Source organism: Myiozetetes cayanensis, unplaced genomic scaffold (assembly GCF_022539395.1).
Source record: "Myiozetetes cayanensis isolate MyiCay16 unplaced genomic scaffold, myiCay2020 scf1, whole genome shotgun sequence".
NCBI lineage: Eukaryota > Metazoa > Chordata > Aves > Passeriformes > Tyrannidae > Myiozetetes > Myiozetetes cayanensis.
In genome coordinates this window covers 73297298-73321890 of record NW_026086604.1, presented here as the reverse complement: position 1 = coordinate 73321890, position 24593 = coordinate 73297298, and the positions used below count along the sequence as shown (strand labels likewise).

At 37.8% G+C, this 24593-nt stretch overlaps 1 protein-coding gene across 1 annotated transcript in view; it reads right to left on the bottom strand.

Annotated features, from left to right (window-relative positions):
* Window positions 1-24593, bottom strand: part of TRIO (trio Rho guanine nucleotide exchange factor) — a 251538-nt gene that overhangs the window by 137368 nt on the left and 89577 nt on the right. The window contains 4 exon segments of the mRNA XM_050315905.1: window positions 3227-3349; window positions 11725-11955; window positions 15574-15705; window positions 18891-19082. Of these exon segments, the coding sequence (XP_050171862.1) occupies window positions 3227-3349; window positions 11725-11955; window positions 15574-15705; window positions 18891-19082 (678 nt within the window).

Sequence of the window (24593 nt, the reverse complement as noted above, 5' to 3'; positions counted from 1 at the left end):
TGTAACTCAATGCCACAGGATCTGGTATACATTCCAAGACCATAAATGGGTTCAAAAAGTAGTTAGCCTAATTAAGGAAAGAAAAGTCCATCAGTGACTATTAAACACTGGTTCTGATGTATCCTTCAGTTCCAACATCAACCAGTCCCAGACAACTGGGAAGGTAAAGGTAACTTTTTAAGCATACAAGTCCCTTTTCTTTATTTACACAACTGGTGATAGGCACAAGATACTGTAAGACATGGACCTTTAGTTTGATGTACTGCAACTATTCACAGGTAAAATTCAGAACCAGTTCAAATACATAACCTTTTTTTATAACCTTAAAGGAGAGGGCAACTGGTGGTGGTGTTTGAAAGGTGTATTCAAACACAAACTTGGAAGAATCTTTCGTGTGCATCTCTTGCACCAAGAATACTTGAGTTCTTTACTCAGATGCAGTCTGCACATGGAGAAAAGAACTTACCTATGGAAAAAGATCCCATTAATTAATTCTTGTCATATATCTTTTATATTTTTTGAGCACAGATTACTGTGAAAAGCAGACATAGATTATAGTTGAAACACAAAAAGCTGACTTAGAATTTCATGTAGAAATGCATGGACAAGTAGAACCACAATATTGACCTGTATCCAGTGTTTCTAAGTTGAAAATACATGCCCAAAAGTGAATCAATTATGTACAAATTTGGAGTCTTGACACTTTGACTAAATGGTCTCATGGACACAAAGATGATTATGGGGAGAGGGGGAAAAAAACCAAAAAATGGATAAGTAGAAATTGAACTGGACAAGCCTTACATAAAGAGAGGAACACAATTTTACAAGGGTGGGTCCAAGTCTAAGTATGTATATGTAGGAATTTAATAACAGAATTTAGGAAGGATTAATAGCTGAGTTTTAACTATCTATTTTCTGAAGTGCTAACAAAAAGCGTCAAATAAAGAGAAACCAACTGTCATTTCACATGAATTTTAAAGTGAATAATTTGTAGACCACAGCCTATTGACTCTGCAACTTCTTTTCTATTCAACATACAGCTTATTTTAACATCTTTTCGAATGCTGTTGAGGAAATGGCACCTCATTCACATTAAAAAAGAATGAGGGAGAAAGCAGAAAGGAGGAAAAAAGAAATAGTAATTCTTGTTCCCCTCAAAATCAGGAGTTAACCTTTGATCAGGAACATCTCAACATTACTGTTGGCTCCCTGCATTTCCTAGAACACTGCCATGCCACTGACACTTCACTTGACACTCCTTTCTCGCAACTTCTAAATAGAACTGACTGAAATTCTCTGATTAGGGTCCTATTAAGAAACAAAACAAAACAAAATCACAACAAGAAAAAACAAAATCCAAACCACAACAAAGACACGGACCAACCAGAAATGTAGGTGGAGAGTCAGTCAGCTGAAAGTTATTGACACTTTAACAAAGGACTGCAGATTGCTGTTTTATACTTGAACATAATCTTCCTTGTAACAGCAACAACAGGAATGCCTTTTGGGGCCTGCTTATATCCAGTTTTAGAGCACGTAAGGGGAACAACTCAGAGGGTGTGCCTTTCTTGGCAGTAACTCACTACACATTCAAGAGTTAGAGATGAAAAAAGTACTTATTAGATCATTTTGTCCATCCTTCTGTCAATGGAAGATAGTCCCCTGTAGTATATTTAAGTTTTTTGACCAATCTAAACCTGACCTTCCACTCATCCCTTAAAGAGATAATTTTAAACTCTAGTAACATTCAGTTTTATGAAGTTTTTGCTAAAAATTTGCTTTACAATTTTCTACTTTAAAGTATTACGCAAATTAACAAGACACTTTTTTTAACATCCCACTAACAGTTCTACACACTTCATTCCCTTTGGAATTCCCTCAAACATTTTTTCTTCTTTGCTCAAATAACACAGTATTAAGTATGAGATCATTCAGGTTTTCTGAAGTATCTTATGGAAATAGATTCTTGCTTGTCTGACCCAGAAAAGTAAGTATTTCCACATGGAAAATAATATGGTTCTTACTAAAAATGAAGCATTAGACATGCATACGGAAAATCCAGCATATATATAATCAAAAATAACAACACATTATTTTTGAAAATGTTATAGGAAATCAGTATTGAGGAAGGTTTCTGATGCTCTTTCAAGTCCTCAGTCACTGGAGGACCGTATTTACAACAAAATTTTATCAAGAGCCTCATCTTCCACTAAACAGGAAAACTGTAAACACACTTCTGATGCACTCACCATAGTAGATGTCGCTGCTGAGCTCCTGCATGTCACTTGATAATTTTCTAATAACATTGTCTTCTGTTCTGACTGAAGGGCCGCTATGTCAACCCTACGTTATGGAGACTTTTCTTGAATAATCTTAGAGATTCTTACTCTAACCAATCATTAAGGCTGGACAGAGAGTGAATGTTACTAATGGGGAGGATTCTAGCCTCCAGCTTCCTTCACAGGGTTTTATTCAGCTCACATGCCCTTGTGGAGGCTGACACCAACACCAACTTCTTCTTAATCTCCCTGTATCCCTTTGAATCTATTTGTCTTCTGACTTTTTTTTCACAGAAAAGTCTTTTGAAGTTCTATCATTGGTTCCACTTAACTTCCTGTGGGGTCCTTCAATGGAAAAAGCATTGGTATCAGTGGTTCAGAACAGGAGGGCATATACAAACTCGACTGTATTTAAAGAATAAACTTCAAGCCAGATCGGCCAGTTTGCCGGCTCACCTGGTTTCCTTAGGAATCTACCCTCTTCCTCCACATGAGATCGTGGTGAGAGGATTTGAAAGCTCCCCAAGCTTAAAGTCAGAAAGCAGGACTTTGACTTATCTCCAGCCTCTCTTATCAGGCTGCACAAAAGTTTAAATCCTGGAATCCTATAGAACTAAGTTATTTTAAGGGAGAGCTTTCATTCTTCTGTGAACCAATATTTGAAAGTATACTTTTGAAAATAATAGTAATGATAAATAATAGCAAAGCAGCCCTGTTGTGCCCCAAGACTCCCAAGCTGTGGGACTATGGAAGTTTGTCGTTTTCTTATCAAAGTTGGAGCACAAAAGAGAAATGAAATAAAAACTTGCAACAGAAACAAAATAGTCTGTTCCTGCAACTGAATGTTTTGTAGTGGAGCTCCTTGTGCTCAGCCCTTCAGTGGAAAAGCAGGAATTTTTTGTTTATTTCCCTGGCAAGTGTACAGTCCTTCATGAGATTGCTTTTACCTGCGCAACCTCTTCAAAGTCTTCATGGCGTTTCTGCAAAGCTCTGGCCCGATGTAGGGATTTTCCCACTCCAGTATGTTTGCTAAGAAAAGCTTCTCCATGGTTTTCAATCCAATCCAACACCTGTGGTACAGAAGAGAGACACACAGAAACTCTCAGTGGACGTACTGAATGTTACAACAAAAAGACAACTACTCAAGGAACTAAGAAGCTGTAAGGGGACTGCTTACAAGGAACTTACTGTTAGATTAAAACACAGTGTTGCCGTTGAAGGACATTGACTACATCTAACTTTTCTCAAAGCAGTAACTAAGCTCAAACTAGCAAAACAGTATGATTCAAGATTATAAGTTTATTTTGAAGGACAACCTCAATTCTCCACATTGATCAATTTGACAGTAATCTGATCTGAGTGGTGGGACCCCTTTTGAGGGTCTCTCTAATCTGTTTATGCCTTCAGCTGGCATTTTTGTGCAATGTAACACTAACAGAGTTTGCACACTACTGGTGAATAACACAGTGAAATTTTGTATTAGATGAGAACTCGCTTCTCCTTCTACAGTCAAGAAGAAAGAATAAGTAGCACAATTTTTAACTAACACAAGAAAACTGAGTAGAAACCATTGTGAGATAATGACAATGCCTGTATTCAGAGCATATGGAGGAATTTGCCCCAAGTCTGAAGAAGTACCCCCTCAAAACATCACATATAATTGTTTATTGCAAATTTTATAGCTGAAAAACTGATGAAGAGAAGGCATTTTAAGGGCATTAATGTTTCTACCACAAGGATTGGGCTGGTAGCTTTAAAAATAGTAAAAACTGTACACGTAATTAGTTCCTGCCAGTTAAAAAAAGTGATTCCTGCACATAAACCAAATTTCTGGGGAGTGAATGAACAAAAACATCTGATCCTTCTCCAAACTTACACATCTTAGCCATATCTTAATTCATTAGTTAGAATGCATACAATATTTAACTTTTTGGAAGATATTCAGAGGTCCAAGAATGATGTTCAAAATTAAAGACAACTGCATACAAGCAGCTTTCTTAAGTCAGCTAACCATTTTTATACAGTATTTATGTAGTGGTGTAGAACATTCATGTCTGGTGTTTTCTCTCTTAAAAAATAAATAGTTTAATTTGTTTTGAATATACCTTTCAAAAGCCTGTACCTTCCCTCTTCTTATCTACTAGTGTCCTTTACTCTGACCCCTGAATTTGGATGAAGTTTCCCTCCCCTTTTCTTATACTGAAAGCATTTAACACTTAGTGTAACTAAAGAGAAAGACTTTTTTTCCTTTTTGCTTCCAAACAGGTTTGAGAACTGCTCCTGCAACATCACTCATGACTACATTTAATACACATGTAATCCCACACACTATTTCCATAAAAAACATCTATGCTTTCTTTAGCAGAAAAATGAAAACACAATTTTCTCATTTATTTTGACTATTCAAATCTTTTTTGGTTTGCAAATTCTCTCCTACTGGACATCTTCAAAACAACAAACAATCCTCTAATACCACAAAATAAGCCACTTCAAATCACCAACACTTCATTAAATCTACATACTTAACTTATGCAGTATTTGTTTTCCTAGCAAGTATTGCCAAAAGAATTTTATTGTGTTTTAGGTCATTGCTAGCTTTCATTTGCATCTTTCGAGGGAAAGTATTGATCAGAGAGAGTGAGGAGCCAAACATGGCCTCAGTTACCTGTGAAGTTTATATTACCAATACTTTTGACTAGGTTCATGAGACTACTCTGCTTTTCTCATTATAAAAAGGGCTAAAAAGAGCTATGGTTGGATGAAAGAATTAGACCAGACTCTGGAGACTACTAACAGTTATAAGTTTACAAATGAAATCAACAGCAAAATCAGTCCCAGAAAGCATGGGATGAAAAGCAGAAGGTAGCCCAGGGAGAATGATTTTTGCTCCAAATAATGCTCAATAACTTCTCAAGGGAAGCAACTGTCATAGAAATCCAGTACACAGATCATGACGTAAACCACTCAGCTAGAGAAACGTTGCTGCCTTTCAGTGAAATCAGTATGAATACAAGCCTTATTAATGCTCAGCCTTCTTACCTTGATTCTTAACAAAACTGAGGAAGCACTCTTTATGTGGGAATTTAATCATTTAAAGGCAGAGTCATGGGATGCTCTTGCCCAGCAGTGAGAGCTTTGCATACCACTTCAACCAAAGCACAATATCATTAGTTGGCACTGGTATTACCATTTGGTAACCTTAATTTACGCATTTTCTTCCTCTTCCTGGGAGAAAAATACACGTTACAAAAACCATCATACCGACCCACTAAGGACTCTTCTACTAAACTAAAGGCAAATGGAATTTAGTCTGGTACTAAGCAATACATAGGAGTTTAACAGGCTCAACACTCTTCAGTGAAAGGGTGAATAATATCATCCTCCACTGCAGCAAGTTGTTTTAATTATGCAATTAAGCTCCAACTGCAGTCTCAGCAGAACCATCCTTATGCCCAAAACAGGATCGAGAAGAACTCACATTTTTCTAGCATCAAACTGAATATAAAAGAAACTACTATGGAAACATAGCCTCATTTTGGCAAAATCATTGCTCATGCCTGTAAAATAAGTGTTTTATGTACGTTGCTTCTAGAAATAAATCTGATCTTTTGCAGATCCAGCACGCTCATTTTCACCAGTCTTTCCCACATTATTATCCAGTCCTTACCCCCCACCCCTTAACGTACTTTGCACATGCTCATTTTTCTGGTCTCCACCACTTACTTGCTGCTGACATAACATTCAGAAGGGGAAGATGGAAACCTTCGCATTTCTAATCTTCGGATAGTAAGAATGTGGAAATACTCTCTCCCAAAAAGAACCATTTTACACTGGAACCGCCTTCAAAAGCCACATGGGAATCACACAGTGAAATCATGTTGATGCTGAGTAAGTAGCAAGCATTCATGGCCCACCCTTCATTAGTCAAGGCTGAAACTAGTGACTGCAACAGCAAAATCTTTGAGGCAGGCAGATCAAGGAAGGAGAAGCAGCACATTTATCCAGAATGGAGAGAGAAGGCACACAAGGTCAGTAAGAACTAATAAATGTATGTTTTAGGGGAAAAACAAACAAAAAACAAAAATCCCAACAAACCTCCAACCAGTATGTTTTACTTATTTCTGACTTGCGAGCCATCAGGAGTGTTTTTTAGGCACCAAAACTCTGATTGTATGAGTGTCAGCAGTATCACTCTACCAAAAACATTATCTTTACATTCAATTTTGACCTTCATGGCCTATAGTCACAAAACTTAATGTTGCTGTTCCAAGTCTACTTTACTGCTTCATATCAGAATCAGAGCCATCTCCTTTCATTAGGTAAAAGGCTGGCTCTATTATCCACTTGGTAAGCTTGTCAACTCTTAAGCATGAAATTATACTTTTACTAGTACAGTTTATACTAAAAGGGCTACATTAAACAACTGAGTGTAACAGCCAGTGGCCAGACTTTTTAAAAAAATTTAAATTAACATCCTCTTTTTTGGTGTTAATATGCAAACTAACCAGGCATGTTTCTGCTACCTTGGGTCAAGTTCAGAATTCTATTCAGTTTAAGATGGTCATAGGTTTTCACATTTCAATTTCAGATTTGCTGTAACTCACATCTTATTACTATTTTTATTTCATACACTACTTTCTTTACTACTTACTTCAAGAGATTAGTGGATGGTGTATACAGATAGCACTTACAATGCTTTTATTGATCTGGAAAGCTCCACTAAAAACAATTTCACCGTATACAAGAACATGCAAGATAGAAGAAAAAAAACCCAATGAGTTTTCTAAGGTGGAAGTAACACAATGTAAAGTACCAGCTCAACATGGCAAATTCCCTTTTCCAACTCAGCTCTGTCACTCACTTCACACTTCCATGAACTGATTTATTTCATTAATCCAGCAGAAAATAACGCCAGCAGAGGGAGGAGGAGGAAATCAGACTCACACTTAAGGACAGTTATAGATTCACTTACAATGCACTTGATTGCTTGCCACTATGTGCAATTTAACTATAAACAGTGGAAGAGAACCCCCTTAGTTTGACATGAAAAAAATTGTCACCACATGTAACTTTATTGACAACAATTTAAAAAGGTTTTCATGTTAAGTTTCTAAATCAATATTAATTGAATTTTTTAAGGTTTGAACAAAGACCAGGAAGCCTGAGAGAATGTGCAAAGAAAAACTAAAGTATATTAGGAAACTGTTTTGGGAGCTCTACACAAACCATTCCAGAATTGTCTCGGATATAAATTTAACTAACACCTCAAACCATAATCATTTCATGTACTGAATGGTGTTAATGATTATTCAGTTGAAAAGCTAACATTTCTCAGATGAATTAAGATGATCTGATAAGGCTGTTTTGGTTTTGTTTTGCAAGAAAAAAGTATCCTTGTTATTCAAGATCACTTTTTTCCCCTGATGAATTTTGAAAGCTGAGAGAGCTACAATCTGTCAAAGCAAAGTTATTCCATGGAATATTTGTTTGCCTTTTATCTTTAAGACATCTGCTGTGGCTATTGGATTAATTTATCTGGTACGGATGTTGAATTGTCATTATCTTACAGACTGACCTGCACTGAAATCCAAGTATGAAAACCTGTACTATGAAAGGGAACCGTAAGCAAAATTGACATTGTGATTCATAAGGCAGTGCCCAAAAGACACCAATATCTGTAAAGTTAAGTTAAAGCAACATAACAAGGAGCTAAAGTTCTTCATGCACCATTTCAGAATTTAACAGTCATTACAGGGATAAACCAAAGGACAACCTAATCTCTGACAGTGATAATTACTAGATATTAAGGGAAGGGCTGCATCTCTGTACACATCTAGTTTGAAATTTCATGTGGTTGATAAAGACATGCATTAGAACAAAAGGCCACAACTTCAAATTGTCAAGAGGATATGTTGCTATCTTAATGCAATGTCTGCCTTGCAAAGCATGTAAAGGAACCACAGGCATAAGCAGGAAGAAACAAATTTCTCCAACCAGTAGGTAAGGCATGTACCAAATAATAAGTTGAGATGGATCAACCTTCTTGAGCCAACTGGTTCATACTGAAAACTTCTGATATATTTACAATCCACATGCATGATTTGGATAACACATTCTTGATACTGGAACTTATAAAAATAGGTAAAGCTGTCTACTTTGTTGTTTTCAAATCTGTGACTACTTGATCGTCCATTCCAAAGGGTCTCATACTGAAAAGGAAAACCCAGCTTCTTGCTGAAGAACATGGTGGTGACTGTACAATAACTTGAGGCTAATGAAAGGTTATTTGCCAGCTTCAAAGAACAAAGCAGTCTGAGAGCTAACTCCTCCACACTGATAACCATGACTTAAGAAATTTTCATTTTCTGCTCCTTCCTGCAAGCATTTTATTACTCCCAAGATAATAAAGGCACAGACTAGGAACAGCACAACAAGACTCTTTGCAGCATTTAATGACACCTTTCCTCAGGGAACAAATTGCCTGCAGCCTGGCCTATAGGCCTGAAACTTGAATTATGCACCTGGTAAATTACCTCAGGAGATCAACTGGCCTAGATTGGCTAAGTAGGTCCTACTTGAACTGAATTCAAACTAGAGGAGAAAGTTCCACCATCCAATCCGCACTTCATGGCACTAGACTACTGAGAAGACCTACATTTTTCCCTATGAGAAGCAAACTACTGTGTTAATTTCGTTTTCTGAAGATTCCTTAAGAAGCCTTCTGAGTTTAAGAGGTGATTCATTTGTGGACTGTGCCTCATCACAGAATCACAGGATATTTTGAGTTGGCCCTTCACTGACAACTCATGCAAGTACCAGCACTGACCCTCCTGACTAGTTACTACTTATGTTGTTATCTTGATGACAGAGCCTCAAGAATTTTTACAATGGCATAACGGAGTTTTCAGTTTGGCTCTCTATGCCCTTCCTGACAATTCATAACATGGACTCTGCTTTCTCCTACTTCTTTTGTCAGCTAACATTTTTCATGCCTGTCTGCATTCTTTGTCACATCTGAGTGTTGAGAATTTGGGTAACAGCCTGCCTGTCTTTCAATATATGCCTCTTTTTAGATAAAAAATTAAGTAATCAAGTTTCAAAAACTGTACTTAATTTACTGCTTAACTATTTATGTTGTTTAATTACATAAAGAGTCCACATATAGAAAAAGTTGAGCTAACAAGATTACTCACTCTCTCCATCATCTGCCTAAATTATCTCTTTCAACTACTGTAAACTTATGAAAGCCAGTTATTTCACTCCCAGCTGCTCACATCCAGTATCTTCTTGAACCCGGTAAGTACAGGAGAAGAAAAAAGATTAGTTTAATCAGAATGTATAACTGGCTATCTAAAAAACCCATTAGGAAGTTCCTGATTTGTGAACACTTTTACACTGAAATGAAATATCATGATCAGCAAATACTGGCCATATTTACTTTTTCATGAAGATGAGCTATTAAAGGATAAATTACTAATATATCTGTCAATTGCAGCCCAAGGCCATTATTTTATGTTTATTAAAACATCATCAACCAAGGAACTCTAAACAACGTCAGAGACACTAATGCCTGTACATAACTATTAACTTTTATGGATGTTGTCATATAATAAAAATATACCAGCTAATAGCCATTAATTCAAGAACAGTGCTATTACCAGAAAGTAATCTCATCTGTAATTTTTACAACTCCTTATATCTGTGCAATCACACAGTACCTACAGGATGGACAAGGGATCAGAGCCAGCCAGCACAGGTTTAGGAAGGGCAGGTCTTGTCTGACCAACCTGATCTCCTTTTACGATCAGGTGACCCACCTGGTGGATGAGGGGAAGGCTGTGGATGTGTCTAACTGGACTTCAGCAAAGCCTTTGACACCATCTCCCACAGCACACTCCTGGAAAAGCTGGCAGCCCATGGCTTGGACAGGGGCACTCTGTGCTGGGTCAGGAACTGGCTGGAGGGCCGGGCCCAGAGAGTGCTGGTGAACGGGGCTGCATCCAGCTGGCGGCCGGTCACCAGTGGTGTCCCCCAGGGATCAGTGCTGGGCCCAGTTCTGTTTAGTATCTTTACCTTACTGACGATTTAGATGAGGGGATTGAGTCCACCATTAGTAAATTTCCAGATGACACCAAGCTGGGGGGGAGTGTTGATCAGCTGGAAGGCAGGAGGGCTCTGTAGAGGCTGATTCCAACGGGATGAGGTTCAACAAGGCTAGGTCCTGCACTTTGGCCGCAACAACCCCTGCAGCGCTACAGGTTGGGCACAGAGTGGTTGGAGAGCAGCCAGGCAGAAAGGGACCTGGGGGTGCTGATTGACAGGAAGCTGAACATGAGCCAGCAGTGTGCCCAGGTGGCCAAGAAGGCCAATGGCATCCTGGCCTGGATCAAGAACAGTGTGGCCAGCAGGAGCAGGGAAGTGATTCTTCCCCTGTACTCAGCACTGGTGAGGCCACACCTGGAGTGCTGTGTCCAGTTCTGGGCCCCTCAGTTCAGGAAGGACACTGAGGTGCTGGAGCAGGTCCAGATCAGGTTGGTGAAGGGACTTGAGCACAAGTCCTATGAGGAGAGGTTGAAGGAGCTGGGGTTGTTTAGTCTGGAGAAGAGAATGCTCAGGGGAGACCTCATCACTCTCTACAACTCCCTGAAAGGAGGTTGTAGCCAGGTGGGGGTTGGTCTCTTCTCCCAGGCAGCTATCAGTACGACTAAAGGGCATGGTCTCATGCTCTGCCAGGGGAAGTTTAGGTTGGATGTTAGGAAGAAATTCTTTACAGAGAGAGTTATCAGACAAGGGAATGGGCTGCCCAGGGAGGAGGTAGATTCTCCGTCCCTGGAGGTGTTTAAGAGACTGCATGTGGCACTTAGTGCCATGGTCTAGTAAACACGGTGGTAGTGGGTCAAGGGTTGGACTTGACAATCTCAGAGGTCCTTTCCAACCCATCTGATTCTATGATTCTATATACTACCCTTGGGTTTTCAAGAAACACAATGAAACCAATTAAGTATCACTGAGGATTTTAAACTAAAAATTTTACAGAATAGCACTTACAATGTTTTGCATGTTACTCCTACAAGTTTTTTCAACACTTCAAGTCCAGAATCTTACCTAGAATGTGAATGTCAGCTTCCAGTACAATCTCAGAATAGCGAAATAGAATGACTAAAAGTCTTTCTCATCATATCTGACCCAAAATAAATCAATTAATTTAAAATCAGAAAAAACTGAAGCAGAGCTAACTTACAAATATAATTACTATCCATACCAGCCAATACCCTCTGATAACACACAAAACTCGGTATCAGTCAGTCAATCCTATTCAACTATTCAACTGCTGAATGAAAGAACACGGGGTTTAGCAGTCAAAACTCACCTGTCAATGCAATCAGCTTGGAATCACAGGCTGACAGAATACAAAGGCATTTAGACAACATGAAATAAAACCTACTTGTTGCACATCCTGTTGAAAAACACACAGCTGAAGCCGCTGGTGCAAGCGGACCTTTCGATGCTGCCAGATATTTTCCAGTTGGCGCTGGTGGTGCAGTACTTCATGGATGACATCCAGAACATGATGAACTGCTTTTGAGTAGTTGGCAGAAGCAGTGAGGGAATCGGAACTCCCAGGAGTCAAAGGTCTCTGGAGTTTGTCAAGGAGTGACTTCCCATCTTGGCTCACCTGACCACCAAAAAGGATGAAGAATTACTTGTCTTGCCAAAGGCTTGTTAGGCCTTTTGTTCCCCCACCCCCTCTCCCTGTTTTAGATGTCTTTAAGAACCAACAAATATAAAACTTAGGGCATGATTCTATCTGACACAATTTGCAACTTCTAAATTATTTCTGTTACTGGTAAGCCAAGCGCCAACTGTTGTCACAGCAAACTTAAATCTCATTAAATCACTTAAAACCTTTTCATACATCACAGCAAGATACTCTTTTCCACAGTGTGTTTAACGACTGATACTGACCAGAAACAGTAATTTCTAAATGTCATCTTCTCTGATTTAAACCAGTAGAAAACTACAGTAGAAATATTCAGATTTACCTTGCATGCTAATTAAAAAGCAATAATCCTATCTTATTTGGTCACTGTTACCATTTAGGAGTTGAAAGCACTTTTCACTGGTGTTTCACTGTTCTGTCACTTTTAGCATGAAGCTCAGAGAACTGTTATAATTCAGTATCATTCAGCTACCTTTAAAGAACTTTTCAAATAGCTCATCTAGCAGACAGGAAAAAAATCATCTGGAACTGCAAGACTGGAGTGTAAACAATAGTCTGAATCCATCAAGTTAACACAATGTCAGAAACAGCAAATTTGACAAGGCCTTCCCCCAGTGGCCACTTTGAGTAATTTTTTACAGAATCTAGGCACATTTTAAATTTGCTATTCAGTAGTCAAACAGATCCAAATGAAAATTCTTTTCTAATAATTAGATTACAATGGAGTTTATTTTTTTCTCAGTTCCAATTTAAGCTTTTTCATTTTAGTAATAAGTATCAACAGAGAGAGCAAAGCTCACTTGTGAAAAGTAGCCCCTCTGAAGTCAAGTCAGAACGAAAAAATGCACAGTCCATAGTAGTAGTTATAATATTTTTTTCTTTTTGTATCCGAAAGCATCATCTAGTAAGTCTTTCAAATATTTCAAGATAATGGATTTCAATTCTCTATCCAGATTCCATGAAACTCAGGTGAAAAAAAAATAATTGTGATGGCCCCTTGATCTGATTTATTTATTAGTTTTACAAACAAATGACCACACACAGTTTTTCTTTTGGAGTTAATAAAGTTTTCTTCCTTCCCAGTGCATGACTACCTTAAGATTTCAGTGAGATGTATAACCTTATTTATACGTATAAATTCTTTTAAGGCACAGCTATTGGAGTTTCATGCACACCAGTTATCTAAGCTTGTAAGCTAGTAAGTTTCTTTATTAGTAATATACAGTAATTACCCTCAGTAAAATCACACTGTCTAGTCTTAAAAGCATTTACTTCCTTAAAATTACTGTCTTCTACTTTGCAACCAAGTCATGTTATCAAGACACTGTAATCTAAAATGAATGACAAAGTGTTGTAATTTCCATAGTGTTCCTCTCTCTCTTCCCCCAGTGTTCATTCATCACAAAATGAAAGGAGCTCTGTACTGTAATAGAAATGAAGTCATACATCTAATAATGATAAGCAATAGTGGTGTAATATCTTGACACAGAAAGACACCTCCATCAATCTTCAAAAAGGAATGCAAAAAGGAGGAACACGACTTGTACATAAACATACAATTATTATTTCTGCACCAATTTTGGTTGCTAAAGCTATTGTTTTACCAGATGGCAAAAAGTAATGACCGGAACTCAGAAGCAAGGTACTTAAAGCTTACTCCATTACAATGAAGATTTTGTTACAATTTCTAGCTATCCCCAAGTCAAAAGCTATACCTTGGAAATCCTAAATAAATTTGGAAAGGTATTTGCCAGAGCAATCCTATAATCTACCTATCTAATTTATTTTCATTATGCATCACCAGCAAGCAAACAGTATTTAACATGCTAATCCACAGTAGATTATTTACACTTAAGAGTAGGCTCATCCAGTCACATCCCTGATGAAAACAAAACCCAAAACCACACATAAAACCAACCCAAAACAAACAGAACCAAATATTAAAAAATGCCACTATTTTAACCTCAGTGCTCTTTAATCATTATTCTAGAGTGATCTAGCCTTGGACTCTCATGGAGCATGCACCCCAGCCTGCCTGTCTTCACATAAATGTATTACAAATGTGCTATTACCCTATTCCTTGTTTTAGAAAGGGGTCCTTCCAATGACGAATGGTTATAGTGAAGAAAAAAAAATCTTACTACAAAACATACTCTCAGGAATGAGTTACAACACTTACATGTAGTAATTTCACAAGTATTATCACCAGAGGTATGCTTCAGTATGTCATTAGATGAGCTGACACAGCAAGGTGGTGTAAATCAAGAAGAGAGATATCAATGTGTATTTTACACAGAAGAACAAGAACTCCTGTGAACTCTGGACATCTGACTCATGGTCATAAAGTTTATGCAGGCCCCAAAATGGCAGGTATTAAAAAAAACCCAGTTTTGATACACTAACAATAGGACTGATTGTCAGCACTAATCTTATCTTCCTTTACTGCTAAATGAAATGTAACCAGACTTGGAATTCACTTTCCACAATAAAGCTGGTTCATCACAAAGTAGTTGTATCTTTAATATAATGTATAAATCACAACCATTAATTCAAACCCACATGACCTCCTTTAAAGAAAGGTGCAAGCTGTGGCCTAAGCTACCTTGTGTCCACTGATCATTTTTAACAAGATTTAACCAAATGCATAATTTTATGAGTACTAAACTAGTGTATTTAATCCAGACTAACATCAGTTCAATTTAATAGCAAAACCAATTCTATTCCATGATGAGAACAACCTGGTAAAAAAAAGAAAGATAAGTAAAGGAAGAAATGCAGAAAATACCTGCCATGTAATAGTGAAGTGAATACCCATTTGATTTCTAACTTCAGCTAAGTAAACTTAAACTTTCTCTTTTCACAACAAAACCCTCAAGATTTAAGGACAATAAAAATAGATAGTCATCACTTTCCAGGCCACCTTCAGAATAACTATTTCATCCTAAGTCGTAAATGCAACCACTGGAAATACTGACAAATACTATGATTCCATTGTGTGCTGAATCCAAGATTAGAGCAGCAGCATAGGATACACTAGTCTTACAAATGATGACTACACAGGCATGCTGGCTCATTCATGTGCCTTTGACATTGATAGAACTAAGTGTATTACCCTCTGGCTTGTCAAGTGACAAGTCCTTTGATGGTTAAGCCTTTTCTGTGAGGCATCTTCAGCAATGGATTTTCAACAAAATACACTTAGAGGAATCCATGCCAATGGAATACTTTCCCAAAGAATACCCAGCTAAGTTCCCTTCAAGTAATTGTTTAGTATCAGACTGCTATTAAGAGGAAGTAATATGCAAACGTGAATTAAAACCTACTGAGTACACTGCATGGGTTGTTTGTACCACATATGGTTCCATCTTGCCTTTTAAATTTCTTTCAGAAGATTAAGGGAAGATTTAGCACTTCATTTTTGAACAACAGTAGCAAAATCCAGTATATACTAAATTTAAAAAGAAGCCTAGCACTTGAGTTTCCAATTAATGCACTTTGCAACAAGAGATGCCAACTCATGATCCAAACTTAACACGACACAATTTTACCTAAGGAAACAAACAAGATACTTACCTCAGAGTAAGCCAAGGTAATATGTTCATATATCCCTTGATGATGATGAATAGCATCTTCTAAGTCTTGCAGTTCTGAGGGAAGCTCCACCTCACCACAGGCTTTACACCATGAGTCCACATTGCTCATGTACTGCAACAGAGAAAAAAACATTCTGCTTGATTTTGGGTTCTACCAGTGAGTACACACGTGTGAGTAATATTCAAAGGACAGGCATCTGTGCAACAGCCACTTAAAAATCCTTATGGTATTTGTCTGTGAAATGGCTAGGATTAAGTTTATATCACAATAGAAAGAAATATTCAAGTCTGACTAATGCTTTTAAGTATCTGAAACTCTTCAAGTTCTTTAGAGGCAGTCTTCAGAACTGATTTAACTGTTGGCAATACTGATGCTTCAGTTTTACTCTTGCTCTTTTCTTGACTTTGCAGCTATGAAAAAGTTTGTTTCAGCCTGCACCTACCATTTCAGAAGCATGAAAGCCAATTAAGGTCTTGTCTTCACAAGGAGGTAAACCCTCATAGTATCAGGAGGTGTATCACCTCACCTTTTTTTAATCTTCAGAGAAAACCATGTTACTTTGCACACGTGTGCACATGCAGACAAAGAATTACTGGTTCACTGAAACACTCCATAGTTGTCTTTTGCTAGAAAGAGGTTATCAAGGAGGCAAAGTAGTGTCAGGGCACAGCAAATTCACACCTCAGTCCCCAAAGCCCTAACTTCTACATGCAGAGAAGCACTAAATCCATTTGGCAAGCTACTACAGAAGCAAGCATGGAAGGGATTTACAACTTCAGCGGGGGTCTCTTAGGACTAACACTGAACTTTGAGCACATAGCTATGTCAGCATAACTGCTCCAGTCAAGCCTTTCAGGGGAAATTGAGGATACTGCAACAGTAAACTCTTACGTAGACAATTTAGGTTATCCCTGAAGTTTAAGTCATCTTGACAGACATGTATGCATAGTACAAGTTCTGCAAACTTACTTTTCACAGCTAGGGGGCATGAATTTTATACCCCTGTTATGATAGGAAAGCAAAGAGAAGAACAAATCTGTTTTTCTAGGAGTTTTCATAGTTGTTAAACCTAGTACAGCCAAGCATGTGATCTGTTTAAAGTAAATTTGTCCTCTATTCACATCAAGTTCAAGACTCAAAAGTTTTAAGAGACTAAGCCATTTGTCTCATCATACATATTTTAATTCTTGGAGCACATTGTAGTATTTTGAGGAAAAAGTAGATAATTTCTGGTACTCTGCTATTGTTTCAAAGGTGGGCAGAAGGGCGATAGAGTACTTAGCTGTAAGATACTTATTTAATTCTCATTTCACCAAGGGCCAGTTTAAAAAACCTCTGATGTTAAGCACTGAACACTAATAGAAGCTCCATGTGGGACCCCAGAGTTACATCTCTGGCACTAGTCGGCAGGCACTGGAAGCTGGGTGCAGTCCTTGCTGTGTCTGACAGTAGGCTGCAACACTTACCTGTCACTTGCAGGAGAACACAGGCATTCAAGAACGGTGTATTACTTCTTGGGTTGCTTACTTTTTAATCTTTCTATGTAGGTCAAGCACCACCAGTCTCTAAAGGGGTCATTCCTCACATTCCAAACCCTCTTTCCTTGAACTCACTCTCCACTGTTAATGAAACAGCTAATGTATCACAGCCAGGTATCTTACAAAGCAACCAGGACAATCCATCACAGTTAATCATAAAATGAAAACCGCAGAAGGAGCAATTAAAAGTAAATTAATCCCAGCAGATGCTGCACTATTTCCCTCATTCTTATCTTTTCTCTTGTTTACACTACATTAGTGGTAAAGAAGGTAACACCAACCCTTACTACAGTTGCCCAGCACACAGTCCCACAAAATTTAGTCCCCTGACTTCTGATGATGAGCATAGTTTTATTTCTTTTTTAATTGAAAAGGACAGCATTTGAGTCAGGTTATACCTATCTGTTAACATTTCATTCATCTTTCTCCTAAATGTATGGCTGACAGAGCTTAAATGTAAACCTGAATGATCCAAGTAATTAGAAAAGCATCAATATTGATAAGGTACCACACTATGTCTATAAAACGCTTCAAGCTGATTGGTGACTATTCTACAAGAAACAATTCCTTCATCTCATTTTCATGTAGCTTTTCCATAAAACCTGCTAAAAGTACGCATTATAGTGGCATCAGTTCATGCACTTTACCTTGGTCTGTCTAAGGACATGAAACCAATGTGACCACTAACCATAATAAAAAGCAGTGTGTATTTGCATCTTAATACATTCATATTTCTAGTGTCTAGATATTTATGAAGTTAAATATCTGTCTAGTAGAAATCAGAGAAAAAACTTAAAATAAACCTGCACCGCCTATCTGTTTCTGAAGTTTTCAACTCCCAAGTGATTCCTTCATTGACTTCAAATTAAAGTTATATCAGACATGAGACCTTTTCTTGGATATAATTTAGCAAGGTAAATGGAAAGAAAAGTATCTACATACAGCACATCAGAGTTTCAATCAGCCATAACCATCCAAGAACCTCTGCTCTCCAAATACACCAGGGATGTACAGAGCAGACAGTCTATAATATCAACGGGTGACTCAACTGTGCACACATAGCAACTCCTTCAGAACTGAATTCCCTGGAGGGCAAAACACGCTTTCACCATTAAGACTATTAACTTGGGGATATTTATTCCGATTTTCCCTACATATACCTCTTCTCCGGCAGTTACACATGGTTAATGACTTAATTAAAATAATTGGTATAGGCCTAAAGCTAATTTTTTTTTTAATATATGAGGAATCTCTCATGAAATGCTAAGTAAACATCACCCACCACAATTTCAGATTCAGACAGTTAATTAAGTTCTCAACTTTCAGGCCAGTTCAACTTAGTTTTCTATAAGCAATTACTATGAGTTAAATCTTGACACTCTAAGGACTGATTGGGGTGGAGTGGTGAGGACAACAGAACAAGTTATGATTTCTAGATGTAGGAAAGGTATTATATCAATATTAAAAGCTTTATATAGTTAAGCATTTCTGTCCACTTCATTTTGATTGACAGAGATAATTTGGTTGCTTTACCTTGCACTGATATGGGCAAATCATTTTGTGGAGAATTTAAAGGCTAAACTGAGGAGAACGAATTTTTGCTTGATTATCAACTGAAATTGGCAGAAATAAATGTTCTGCCTTTCTTGCCAACCTTTTCAATCACTTTCTTATACTTTTAACCAAATCAAAAGCAAACAGCACAACTAACCATTCCAGCACATAAACTTTTTGTTGGCGCCCTCTCCATTCACTAACCTGTTCAGCCTTCTGATGGAAGATGGAGGACATGTCCAGTAATGTGCTACGTTCATCCAAGGCTGCAGCAAATGCCTTCCACTCTTGCTCCAACTGACTAGCAATCTGTTTTATTTGTTGTGAAGCATAATGGCCAGACTCGATCAGGCGATTTGCTACTGACATGATGCGGCTTATGTTTACATACACATTCTGTGGAGAAGAAGGATGGAAAAATTAGTGGAAGTTAGCAGACCACTGAAACACTTCTAAAAAAGAAAATCAATTTTATTACAATACTGCTTAACAGACTGGTTCCATTTGCCAAGTTTGTACATTCCAAACTTCGGAATCTAGGTGTATAACATGACAAGTGAGAAAGATGACTTGAAATAATCAGAGTCTAAAAGTCACATTAACAGTCAGCTTAAGCAAATTCATATTATTTGAAGACACATTATTACAATGAAGAGGAAGAGTTAACCATGTTTTACAACAATCTCAATAAAAATGTTTACAGACATTCAAGTCAACAAGACATTCAGACACACATGATATAGGAGAATCAAAGTATAATTAGTATGATCTATCATAGTTAGTATGATCTATCATAATTAGCATGATCTATCCACAGTATCCACATGTGCACCACTCTACAAACATTTACATCAACTTCTAAAAGGCACTTTTAAAGTAACTAATTTTTCCTGCCACTATACTCCCTTCAAGCTAGCACTGAAAATTAGACAAATAAGGTTCAAAATCAGAAGTATTCTCTAGCATCCTGGCATTACTCACTGATGGCTCTTTGTCACTCTAATTTTGAATGAACAGTTTCTTATTCCTGCAAAGCCAGAAACAAGAACAACTTCATGACCAAAAGGTTTCTGAGTAGCCCTTCCAGAGCTACATGCATATAATACTGATTTGACACTTCTTTCAACTGAGCGGACTCCCATACATCTCAAATGAAGTTCTTAGAATGACAGGATTGTTGAGGTTGGAGATCATCTTAAGTCCAACCACATAGACGCTGCCCAGTGCCTGACACTGACTGGCTGGAGCAAGTGTTGCAGTTCTACCAGGCTTCGCTGTTCAGTCTCATCTGAGTGGTAACTAGCACAGGTCTCTATTAACTGTAAACTGTATGCATATGTGCAAGCAGGAGCATACCTGACAGTCTACACCTCAGCTGGTCCACCTAATAAACTGAGCAAAGCAGTGTCACGTTGACTGTTTTTCCTTTCTGCACAGTATCACCTCTCCATTTTTGAGGTTATCTCACACACTTCTGCTCTCCTTTTAATCAGGGCAGAACAACTGGAAGAATACAAATCTGCTATTTCTAACAAATTTTAAAAGACTGGAGTGCATTTAGGCCTATTTAAGTGTATGCAACATAAATATAAGACCGCTAAATGAATCCTTAAATGGTCTTTACAGTTGTGAAGAAAAAAAAAACAAGTGCCAAAAGAGAAAAGAATAAAGGCAATAGCAGACTGCCACTTGAACTATTTCTATACCATAATAAATAAATTTTTGAAATTCTGGAACACCAGTTAAAGATTAAGGACATGGTACTGCAAATGTGAAGCAAAACAAATTAAAACTGAACTGTGGTTAACACGTATTCATTTTCCCATGGCAATCTGGCTTCAGAAGTGTGGAAGTATACCCCCTGTAGCAGTATGAATATGAGTTCATATGCTGACAGTTGAACACTTTCCAAGCTATGTACACCACATTCTGTCCCTCAAAAAAGAGTAACCAAAGAACAACTAACAATAATCTAAACTTTTTCCCTCACTATGTGATACATCTACTAAAGGTTTAAGTGATGGTATTTTAAAATGCAATGACCCAAAAGAGACAGACTTAGTTACGGAGGAAAAGAATCTCCAATAGTATCTTGCTACAGTTAGACTGTCTTCAGTTGATCCTTCAAGGTTAACAAATTTTGTTCCATTTCCTACAAGGACAGGCGAGTCCACTGTCATTATTACATGACAACTACATATTTTGCACACTGTTAGAGAGATGAGAAACACTGTTGCAAGTACACTGGTGCTCATTCCCCAGGGACTGATATCATATTCATTGTATGTATTTATATCTTGGCTTTATTTAGGAAAGCAACAGCTATGAGGTAATAACTGCTAAAGATTTATTTAGTGATCTCATTTACATTGTGTGAATATGCAAGAAGCACCCAGAGCTTCTAAATGTGTCTCCACTGTCTCAAAAGTGAAAGGCTGAAGTGATACTGCACTGCCTGATCTTTTTGTGACCAGTGACAGAACCTCAGGGAATCACCTGAAGTTGTGTCAGGGAATGTTTAGGTTGAGTATTAAAAAAAGGTTCTTCACCCAGAGAGTGGCTGAGTGTTGGAACCAGCTCCCCAGGGAAGTGATCACAACACCAAGCCTGACAGAGTTAAAGAAGTGTTTGGATGATACTCTCAGGCACATGGTATGCATGTAGTAGGCATATGGTAGGCACAGGCACTCTTGGGAATGGTCCTGCACAGGGCTAAGGGTTGGACTCGATGATCCTTGGGGGTCCCTTGGCATATTCTGTGATTTTTCCACTGTCTCACACACGACTATTGTAACAAGACTAAAATGTGAACAATTCAAGTTACCGCACTACCCTGTGTCAAGTAAGTAGAAGAATGTACTTGGTACGATGATTTTCTCTCAAAATGCTCTTTAGCCAGAAGTTGAAAAGACACCTTACAATATCTAGAAAGCTCCTCATTGCAGAATTATTCTCTAAAGGGAGAATACATATAAAGCAAGTATTGCTGAGCAGGCAACACAGATTAGTAGCTCAACACAAGCTGTAGTGCACTCTGTCAGTGTTTGGTGTATGCCTGAAAGGCAAGAACACAGGGGAAAAGCACAGGTGACAGCCTACCAGCTGAAGTGAACTTCTATCACACTCGATTCAAAATAAACCTGGTAGGTGACCTGAAGGTTCTATTTTATTTCCTGATTTTCCCAAACATTTAGAGAATGTTTATTTAGCTTCAAGACTTCAAGCAGTTGTTTTCTGACACAGAAACTATTAAGCATTCAGTTTTAAATGTCATCATCTCAGTGACATGGTCCATAAGCATCATAACTCACATCTCTGTATAGACTGTAGTGAGTTGGAACTATATGACTACGATGGAAATAATTTAGCAATGGAATTTTCAAATCATCTGCCACTTCACACACAAATAGCCATCAAAACATGGTGTAGCATTAATGTATGAATTAATACCTGCTTTAATGATTACATGTTCTCTAACATCTCCTCTAGTCTCATTCTTGAAGCAATAGTAGAACTTTCAGTTTGGGAATCCAAACTTTAACAATGAGGGTTGCAAAACAACTAAAGGTATAACCTGATCTATTCCCTTGAAAAGAAAACAAACTCAGCAACATCAAGACTACATGTAAGGGAAGTGTGTAACCTGTCCTTCAACTACAAGGATCCTCTAAATATTCTCAGGAAACTATTTAACCAGCACTGGAATAAATGAAATATAATTTCACTCTTAATTTCTTCAAATTTATCATCTCTTTCCTATGTTTTTTTATGGTGGACCTGGGGAATCTTACTGCAAGACTGTATAGTCCAACGCCAACACTACCTTCTTTCCTCCTTTACTTTTCACTTACCTTCACTTACTCATAGTAAATGCCCATGCCTTCAACCTCTCCTTACAACCACATCATTTTCATGTAGATGTTTCCAATTACAACATTAAGTACGGGGCTCTAAACCGGACCTAGTTCTCTAACAGGATCAACTGAATCAAGGCAATTTCTTTACAAATCTGAAGTTCAGCACCCCCAATAAGCACTAAAAGTAAAGTAAGATTTGCTTATTTTCAGTAATACCACTGTCTGTTCTTTTAGTTTGTGATTCATTGACATGAGTATACTTGTTGCTGTATTAACAAGCTGACTGCTTTTTAAAATCTGTTTGTTTCTTCCTTCTTAGGTAGGTTGCACACCTAGCCTGTTCTATTTCACCTTGTTGACTTTTGAATGCTCCTCAGAAGCTGAAAATAGCCTGAACTCATTTTACCTTTTTCAGTCTGTTCTCAGGTTGTTGGCATCCAGATATTGTGTCTAAGCATTAACTGCTCTGGCACCACAAAGATTCTCTCAGGCATGTGCACTCAAAGCACATCCTTCTCAATCTGACAAGGACCCACACCTACGCATTCTCTGAACTTCAAAAACATCAGAAATACATGGTTTGCTTGACTACACTTAGCCAGAACTACCAAAAACTTGACTGAATACATTTTACCTCCTGTGCTGCCCCATGCCTATTTAGAGTCTTTGTCTATTAAAGATGTTAGATTGGTTGGACAGCTGATGGATTTAACTATTTAACTTTCATTTATTTATTTTACTGCAAGCACTACGTAAGCAAAACATTAGATTAATAACATAAAAATAAATTTTAAAAATCCCACCAATAAAACCCACCAAACCCCACAAAACAGACATGTCTCCACCAAGGATGAAGCAGTGGCTTACTACTGTTCACCATGCTACACGAAGCCTTTTGTGAAAATCTGCATTTCAAAGCAATCTGAGGAAGAATGCTCAATTCACAACCTTTGGTCTTGCTCTCATTTGTGAAAATCCCAGAGGACCAAGGGCAGATCTAGAATTCACATGGTGCTTAATTCTATTTCAAGCAACAAATCTGTATGGTTACAAAAGTACATATTTAAAGTAAAAAGAATCTCAAGAGTGAAATAATATCAATAATATAAAGGAAGAAGAAAAAGTTACACAAGCTGTCAGCTAAGGTGATTTTACCTGACCTGACCTTCTTCATGTTTTCTTTTGTACCAGTCCCTGTGGCTGGATCTGAGCAAGCCAAACAGGTCATCTTTATAACTTTTAACTTTGCAAGCCTAGTGATACTCCATCATTGTGTTCATGCTTTTATTTTAACATCGCAAAACTCTCAGTAGTGCTCATTTCTGGCATTCTTTTTTCTGGAAACCATTCAATATTTGATTACTACCTTGATAAAGTAGTTTAGTGTATGCAAACAGCCTGTTCTGAGAAGAATAATCAACTTAGCAACATACTTACAATTGACACTGGACTTTTTGGACTATGGTTAATAAACGTAACTTCTACTGATGGTCCTATTGACACTGAGACAAGAAGTAGTCATAGCACACTCTTTAATAGTAGCATGTGCCAGCTTTCTCCAAACAAAGTTTCATTTTGCCTACATCACTTCCCAAGCATTTTAACCCTCCCCAGTGCATTGCAAGGCACAGATAAAACATAATGAAAACAAGGCCGTTTGGTCAAGCAACAGGACTAGAAAATGCTCAAGCAGGTAACATCCTCCTCCTCACCCATACTTCATGTGACTTCTTGTTTTCCTTGTGCAACAGCAGATGTATAGAAAATGGTAGGAAAAAGAGTGGACAGACACAGAATCACTCTTTCTCAGTCTCGCATACAAGACTGACTAATCGCATAATCATGGGTACTTTATTTTTGCAGTTCAAAAACTCAACACATAAATTTTGTACTTGCAACTCCTATGATGTCTTATTTGAAATTTTCTCCCTTAAAAGGTACTAAAATCGTGAAAGTGAAGCATTGGTTTAGTCACCCAAAGAAGAACGTCAAGCTGAAACTGAGTATTGCTTAACTCAAATAAATCTTGGGACTTGACAACAGCAAGAAA